General features: G+C 42.7%; 1 protein-coding gene across 1 annotated transcript in view; it reads right to left on the reverse strand.

The window, feature by feature from the left end:
- LOC107570877 (transmembrane protein 244-like) overlaps nt 1–1022 on the reverse strand; it is a 20152-nt gene extending 19130 nt beyond the window's left edge. Inside the window, exons 1-2 of the mRNA XM_016257160.1 lie at nt 882–1022; nt 86–174 (exon numbers count right to left, since the gene is read on the reverse strand). Coding sequence (XP_016112646.1) covers nt 86–174; nt 882–1022 — 230 coding nt within the window. The remainder of the gene's footprint in view (nt 1–85; nt 175–881) is intronic.
- Nucleotides 1023–9651: the final 8629 nt, after the last annotated feature.

The following is a 9651-nucleotide window of genomic DNA, read 5'->3' on the forward strand; positions in this document are numbered from 1 at the left end:
GAGAGAGAGAGAGAGAGAGAGAGAGAGAGAGACAGAGAGAGAGAGAGAGAGAGGAAGTTATGCTGCTCAATGTGGAAAATCTCACCTGAAAACGCCTGAGATGCAGAGACTGACCACAATATAGTAGAGAGAGAAGAAGCACAGCATACACATCAACAGGTTCTGAAGAACAGCCTGACGGCAAACACAACCACACTCAGTGCTTTCGGGAAATATCTGTACATTTACTTATTTATTGCCAAACAACCTAGTTCGTTGAGTTCATCAACAATAATGACATACATTAAAATACATACAACTATACATACATGTCCTATCTATTATAAGGAGTGAAATGCAGATGCACAGATACCAGAGGAATTAAGAGCATGCGCAATCCCACAATAAGTGCTGTTCAGAAAACGTGTAGACTTAGTTATAAGGCGTCTGCCTGAAGCAAGAGGCGTAAAGAGTTGTCTGGCTGGATGTAAGGGATCTTTCAGGATTGTTAGACAGGATAGTTTTTTCTGCAAACGTCAGACATAGATCTCTTCAATAGTGGGAAGATCACAACCAATAGTTTTCAAAGCATCCCGAGTTATGTTACTAATCTAACTTCTCTGCTGAGCTGTATAACACCAGCCATATTCTTTAGAACATCTATACATCAGTTTGTTCTAGTGTTGATAGTATTATTAATTTAACATGCTCTATTGTTGTAGAGGCCTGAACTATTCCTGTACATGGTCACTCTTTTACAATAGAAATCTCTGCAGAAAATCTTCAGATTTACATTGAGAGTTGTCTGAAAGTAAGGCCTATAGAAACATGGCTGCTGTTATAAATGAACTATGCTGCAGGGACACAGTAGACCCCTCAGGAGGGGAATAATCAGACTTTACCCAGGTGTCATGGAGCTTGCTGTTGAGGGGCAGTTGTTGGCCGTGGTCCCACAGCACCGCCAGCAGTAGTCCAACAACACGAATGGCCAGCGATTCTTTGATGGGCGCTCTCGCAGGTAGCATAAGACTGAGTCTGCGCATCTGTCATGGCTGCTCTTAATAAGATTAGCAGCGCTTCCGTAAATCTGGGCAGGATAAAGCCCACCTCCAGGCCCGGGCTGCACTAACTAATTACCCACACACACTAAAAATACTCCTCGTTAAGTAAGGCTGTGCTAGAATACCTCACATTAGCCTCCCGCTAGCACAGTTGGCTGTAAGGACATCGATTTGTTTCTGTTCTACAGCACTGCTAACTTATGAGCACATTTCAGAAATGGTGCAGGTTTCAGATCAACACTGTGCTTCAATTGCAAAGCATGGGTAAAACTATTTGGGCCTACTTGTTTAAAACAAAATCTGGGTCATTCCTGTTAGGAAGCAACTTTTGAATCAGTAAAATGAACGTGCTTGTGTTGAAATTGAAAGAATTCTTTGTTTAATTAAAGGAAATTCGGTCACACTTTATTTTAAGGTCCAATTCTCGCTATTAACAAACCATTAACTACGGCTTTTGCCTCAGTAAACTCCTAATTTGCTTATTGATAGTTAGTAAGGTAGTTGCTAAGTTTAGGTATTGGGTAGGATTAGAGATATAGATTATGGTCATGCAAAATGTGTGCCTTATAAGTATTAATAAACAGCAAATATGTTAATAATAGGCATGCTAATAAGCAACTAGATAATAGTGAGAATTGGTCCCTGTACTAAAGTGCTACTGGAAATTCTTGTGGCAAAAAATGGCAACATCCACTCAAAGCAATTTTACCAAACGTAGCTACTTTCCATTCACTCCACTCACTTACTTGTGATAAAAAATTAAAAAAGCAGTTCACCAAAAAATGGAAATTTGCTGAAAGTAAACTCCTAATTTGCTTATTGATAGTTAGTAAGGTAGTTGCTAAGTTTAGGTATTGGGTAGGATTAGAGATATAGATTATGGTCATGCAAAATGTGTGCCTTATAAGTATTAATAAACAGCAAATATGTTAATAATAGGCATGCTAATAAGCAACTAGATAATAGTGAGAATTGGTCCCTGTACTAAAGTGCTACTGGAAATTCTTGTGGCAAAAAATGGCAACATCCACTCAAAGCAATTTTACCAAACGTAGCTACTTTCCATTCACTCCACTCACTTACTTGTGATAAAAAATTAAAAAAGCAGTTCACCAAAAAATGGAAATTTGCTGAAAATGTGCTCACCCTCAGGCCATCCGAGATCAGGATGAGTTTGTTTCTTCATCAGGTTTGGAGAAATGCAGCACTGCATCAGTGTCTCAGCAATGGATGCTCTGCAGTGAATGGGTGCCGTCAGAATGAGAGTCCAAACAGCTGATAAAAACATCACAATAATCCACAGCACTCCGGTCCATCAGTGAACATCTGGAGAAGAACCAAATCAATCATTAAGATGTTTTTTTCAAACTGTTGCATCCAGTTAAAATATCCATAGAGTCCATAATCCATAATAACGCTTCCTCCGGAGAAAAAGTGTTCTGGTCTGAATCAGGAGAGAAATCTGCACAAATCAAGCAGCGTTTACAAGCCAAAACAGCTCTATACTAATATGATGGATTTGTTTCTTACAAACACGTAGCTTTTGGCGTCATAAGATGTTAAGTGAGTACTGCAACAACTTTTATTTAATTTTTTATTTTTTTGGGTGAACTATTCCTTTAAGAGCAAAGGGTAAGAAAAAGAACAGTTGCTTAAACATTGATTAAGACACATTAAAAGATTAGTTGACTGGCTTCAGATGTCAGTGATAATAGTGATCTCCTATGATCCTACAAGACCAGCATAAGACATTTAACAGAAGCTAACTGCAGACAGGACAGCGTTAAACCTGAAACAAGGCAACATGGAATTGCAGAAATGTATATAGTGCCACAAGGGCTGTAATTAAAACCTCCCCTCTGCCTTGAAAATTCATCTCTTTGGCCTTTGAACTCACTTTGCAACATAAATTCTTTACGTTAGCGTGACACTGAGCCATCGTAAGTATCCAAATTAAAACTAAAACCAAAAGCAGCTACTGCAGGCATGCAACTCCTGACTGCACTGGTTACATGTGATCACACTCATTTGAATAAAGCAGCAAATATATTTACATCTCTAGTCTATTAGTCTATCCATGACCTGGCAAATAACTAGAGTTATAGTTTGATTAGATGCGGTGTTAAAGCCTAGGAGGAGTGCACTAATAAATAGCAGTCCTAACTGGCACAAATGACATACTAGATAAATAAACCCAGCTCTGCTAAACCTATAGCTAGTTTATTTGATCATTGTTCGTCATTTAGTGTTTTATCCATAGCTACTTCATCAGCATCATTTATGTGTTGTGAGCAGTGTTTGGGGAAAGTTACTTTTAAAAGTAATGCATCACAATATTTCGTTAGTCCATAAAAGAGTAACTAATTACGGTACTTAGTTACTTTTTATGGAAAGTAATGCGTTACGTTACTTTTGAAATCTGGACAGGGCTTGCTTGTTTGTTTTTAATATAAAAAAGTTATATTTTGGGCAAATATAAAAGCCTTTCTCATCAGAAGTGAAATGAATGCGCCTCAGGCTGAAGGGAAACTACAGTAGAACGCAGAAGAAGACATTTCAACACTTCAGCAATAAACAAACACACACAGATGTTGTCGAGAGTAATGTGTGATTATTAGTACGCTTGAACCGGATCATCGAAGCTCAGAAGCTAATAGAATGGGATTAAATACATAAAGCATATTTGTGTTGTTCAACATTTAATTATTGCAGGTTTGCGTCATATTCTGAGTTGCATTATTTGTATTCATTTTGAGGAATACTGAATCTGTGTTTGTTTGTGAGTGAGATGAATTAATGCATATTCATATTTATTTTAGAGCTACAGTAACATCTGATTTCTGTCACCATGGCGACACCAGAGCTGTCACTCAATACATTGGAGAAACAAAGTAACTTGCGTTACTTCTTTGAAAAAGTAACTCAGATATTTTCTTGTAAATTAAAAAGTAATGCGCTACTTTACTAGTTACTTGAAAAAAGTAATCTGATTACGTAACTCGCGTTACTTGTAATGCGTTACCCCGACACTGAGTGTGAGCCGGTGTTATTGTCAGGAAATAAAAGTGAGGTATTTATGTGCATTCATTCACACAAGCGAAGCGCGTTAAACACACTTTCAAGAGATGAAGGTTTGCAGAAACGCACTCATACTTAGTAACCTAGAATTCAGCATATTTGAGTTTATTAGTAGGCCTATCTAGTGTCGCTCTAAACAGCGTAATAGTATTTCTTTTGGTGTAGTTTAACACAACCTACTTAATGTTGTTCTGTACAGTACAGTGTAGCTCAGTCTAGTTTAGTATGGGCTATTTGGTTGCTCTATGCAGCACAGTTTAGTGTTGTTCAGTAGTTGAGGATCAGTAGTTCATAGAGATCTGAGACTAGAGCACTGGAGTTAGCCTCATTTCTCCATCTCTGGGCAATGAAACCTCAAGAGTTTGAGCGATGTGTTCACTGAGACGTTTCTATACATTTGGGAAGGCTGGGTCGCACGCAGGAACTCGTTTTTAGTAGCAAAACCGCAAATGGCGATGTTGCACGCCAGCGGACCCCGGGTGTCGGAGGAGGCTGCTGGGTCGGTGGGGCCGTCGCAGTTGTTTCAGCGCAAAACTTTCGGTATTGTCATGATGATGGGCGAGTGTGAACTGCGTGAACTGCGCATGCGCACTGGAGCCGCCTGGCCAATTTCTCAGTACTCGTGGGAGAATTTGGGTAAGAAACAGACAAATTAAAACAATCGCACGCTAGAATAAACTGCTCGTCTTGCATTTTATACTCCGTAATGAACCTTTATGCGCCGTCTCAGACTTTCGCGGGCGGTGTAATGCTTAGGAATAAGAATGAAAGTTAGATTTAAAGTAGAAAACGCCTGGACGTGTCATCAATAATACGAGCAGCAGGAAGAGAGTATGCAATCAAGAATAACGCGAATGCATGACACTCAGAACAGACGCAGTCGATAGACAGGAGCAAAGTGTGCATGTGCGGCTGATGGCAGGAATAAAGCATAGCTTTCTCTGTGTGTGTGGAATAATGCAGAGCAGCAGTGCCGGAGACGGCAGGAACCGCTCGTGCCAAACAGAACCCGTCTCGCGCGGTCGGCTCAATCCTGCACTTTAAATGTCATTGATCAGCAATACTGCCGCGATTCGCCAGGCCTGTGTCTTTCAGTTATATAGTGAATATAATTCCTGCTCCGCCATTTTGAGAAACTGCCTTTAAAACACATTAAAGAAAAGTGTTTTAATATGTGATACTGTGCCGTCCGAAATATGTCGTCGATGTTTAGGGCGAGATAATAATACTGCACTGTCGCCGTCGAGCTGAATCATTGCTCCTCATTCAGTGGAAACTATTTCATACAATAGATCTGCACGCAAACCTGGAAATAAACGCGTTTAACAGGAACACCCGGCGCTGTAAAACTCAAGGTGGAAAATTAACATGCATTTCATTTGTATCATCATCATCGTCGTCGTTTAATTTAATCACTAAATCATTCTTTTAAAAAACTAATTCAAATAGATGCCGAAATATTGCACTTCACATAGAAAAGTAAAGCATTTGCACGGAGATTTCACATTTTTAGTTGGGAAAATGAACTTTGGCTAATTATATAACATAACAAATACCTATAAATACCAACAACAGCTGCAAAAATCGTTTAACGTCCGGATATGCGACAGTTATTCAACTCTCTGACCGAGGCGTTTCATGCGAAAGCATGTTAAAATGAATCAAAACACCCGATGCGCTGACAAAATGTTGCAATATGTGACACTATTGCGTGCATTTCTTTTTGGTTTCATTGTTGAACAGGGGCTTGAAAGTTTCCAGCGCCGCGGATGAACGCTGGGCAGTAGCGCGCTCTGCTGGCGGATCCGGGAATGACACACATGCGCTAGGCCTCATGCGGCACTCACACACATACACACACACACACACTCACACACACACACACTCTCACTCACACACTCACACACACACACTCACTCACACACTCACTCACACACACGCTCACACACACACACACACACACTCACTCACTCGCGCACACACACACACACTCGCTCACACTCACACACACACACACACTCGCACACACACACACTCACACACACACTCACACACTCACACACACACACTCACTCACACACTCACTCACACACACGCTCACACACACACACACACACACTCACTCACTCGCGCACACACACACACACTCGCTCACACTCACACACACACACACACTCGCACACACACACACTCACACACACACTCACACACTCACACACACACACTCACTCACACACTCACTCACACACACGCTCACACACACACACACACACACTCACTCACTCGCGCACACACACACACACTCGCTCACACTCACACACACACACACACTCGCACACACACACACTCACACACACACTCACACACTCACACACACACACTCACTCACACACTCACTCACACACACGCTCACACACACACACACACACACTCACTCACTCGCGCACACACACACACACTCGCTCACACTCACACACACACACACACTCGCACACACACACACTCACACACACACTCACACACTCACACACACACACTCACTCACACACTCACTCACACACACGCTCACACACACACACACACACACTCACTCACTCGCGCACACACACACACACTCGCTCACACTCACACACACACACACACTCGCACACACACACACTCACACACACACTCACACACTCACACACACACACTCACTCACACACTCACTCACACACACGCTCACACACACACACACACACACTCACTCACTCGCGCACACACACACACACTCGCTCACACTCACACACACACACACACTCGCACACACACACACTCACACACACACTCACACACTCACACACACACACTCACTCACACACTCACTCACACACACGCTCACACACACACACACACACACTCACTCACTCGCGCACACACACACACACTCGCTCACACTCACACACACACACACACTCGCACACACACACACTCACACACACACTCACACACTCACACACACACACTCACTCACACACTCACTCACACACACGCTCACACACACACACACACACACTCACTCACTCGCGCACACACACACACACTCGCTCACACTCACACACACACACACACTCGCACACACACACACTCACACACACACTCACACACTCACACACACACACTCACTCACACACTCACTCACACACACGCTCACACACACACACACACACACTCACTCACTCGCGCACACACACACACACTCGCTCACACTCACACACACACACACACTCGCACACACACACACTCACACACACACTCACACACTCACACACACACACTCACTCACACACTCACTCACACACACGCTCACACACACACACACACACACTCACTCACTCGCGCACACACACACACACTCGCTCACACTCACACACACACACACACTCGCACACACACACACTCACACACACACTCACACACTCACACACACACACTCACTCACACACTCACTCACACACACGCTCACACACACACACACACACACTCACTCACTCGCGCACACACACACACACTCGCTCACACTCACACACACACACACACACTCACACTCTCACACACTCACTCACTCACACACACACACACACGCGCGCTCACACACTTGCTCTCACACACACACACACACACTCACTCACACACTCACTCACACACACGCTCACACACACACACACACACACACACTCACACACGCGCGCGCGCGCACACACACACACGCAGACACACACACACGCAGACACACACACGCACACACACACACTCGCCTGAAACTTGCCTGTGTGCCCTAAAGATTGCCCGTTAATGCAATGATTATGCCGTCTTCCAGTTTAGCTGGTTACCTAATCTATAGAAACCGTGTTTGTGTTGTGGTGCTTCGTGGTTGTCCAAGGGTAACGTAGGTTTACAAAAGAAGGTTTGACATTGATTTGAAGGACAGATAAGAAACTAGTTTTCTTCTAATGTTTTTATTTTATAGATTATACATTAAAGTCAGTTTACAAATGCGAACTGTGTTAGTGCACAAAACAGTGCAATTCATTAGATGATAGCTGGTAAACTAGCTCTGGACTAAAAATTTAGTATTTGAAGAGTTCAGATGCAAAAGCCTCTCTCTAAGTGCCGTCTGAAATTTTCTTCTAAAATGACCTATGTTTAGGTTCAGTAATTTCACTTTAACGGTAATGAGTAGGTTCTTTTCATTGCATTAAAGTGAAATAACTGAACTTAAACACAGGAGCCTGAGAAAAATTTTCATTTTAGAAGAAAATTTCAGATGACACTTAGAGGCTTTTGCATCTGAACTCTTTATTTTTTTTAGATAAAGCTTTCTAATTGTTCTTTGTTATTTGAAATAACTTAAAAATAGAGTGTTTTAAATGATTTTACATTAGTATATGGATGAATCTGATCAGTCAAGAATATATCTGGGCCATAATTACCCCAAAAACTAAAGAAAAATAAATTTAATGCTGATTTAATTGTCATTAAGATAACATGTTACAATGCAATTATCTAAAAAAAAAGGCTTAAATTTGTATGCAAAACAAAATTCTTCTTTTTTTTTAAATTTTGGTGTGTTATGGATTCTGATTCAGATTGTGCATGCTGAAATTACATGCATGTTTACATGCACATACAAACCTTAACTAAATCAGAATTTTACTTTGTTTCTCTGTAGTAAAAACACACAAAGTGTGTATAGATGAAGTACAAAGAGCACAGAAGAGTTTCAGTGTGGTTTGTAATGACCTTCAGTGGTATATTTTGAATAAGGCTCATATATCTGGCGGTTGTGTGGGTTATTATGCGTTGTTTTTCAGATTAGCTGTGTGCGGGTGTGATGGAGTCGTCAGGCCCGAGCACAGCCGCTCCAGAGTTTGACGTGTACGGGGCGATGGACTGGAAAGACGGAGTAGGAACACTGCCTGGCAGCGAGCTCAAGGTTAGCAAATACATATAGGTCTTTATTACACTGCAAAAAATGGTTCCCTTTCGATTTGGTCACTTCTGCATTGCTTTGAGAATATCCCTTCCTCCAAATACTACTGTGCAGAGCCAATCGAATATTCTGATGGCCATGAATTGTGTGTCTTCTGCCTGGGTGGCACGCAGAGGCGGCACTTGGGGGGTCGGACTACCCCCAATTGCGGAGATATGTGCCTCTGGACTCTCAGGCTCCAAGTGGCCATCGTCTAAGGCGAGTTCAACTAGCCCTGCCGCTCTCTTCCTCTGCAGCCTGTTTCGAGCCAAGGAGGAAAGTGCCGCGAGCTTCTGATGTGGATCTGTCAGGGTTAGGTGACGAGCCCGCACGCTCCTCACCCCCCTGCTGCAGGTCCCCTTCCAGTGCGCTTCATGACCGCTGATCTCCGCCCCTCCCCGGTGCTCAAGATGTGGTGTCCTTCGGTGCCATGGAGAGCGCTGAAGAGGAGGATGATGCATTTCGGTGGCAAGAGAGCGAAGTGGTCCAACAGCCTGATAGATTACACTGTGCCCAATGGCA

Source organism: Sinocyclocheilus grahami, unplaced genomic scaffold, assembly GCF_001515645.1.
Source record: "Sinocyclocheilus grahami isolate Dianchi unplaced genomic scaffold, SAMN03320097.WGS_v1.1 scaffold1517.1, whole genome shotgun sequence".
In the NCBI taxonomy this organism is placed as follows: Eukaryota; Metazoa; Chordata; class Actinopteri; order Cypriniformes; family Cyprinidae; genus Sinocyclocheilus; species Sinocyclocheilus grahami.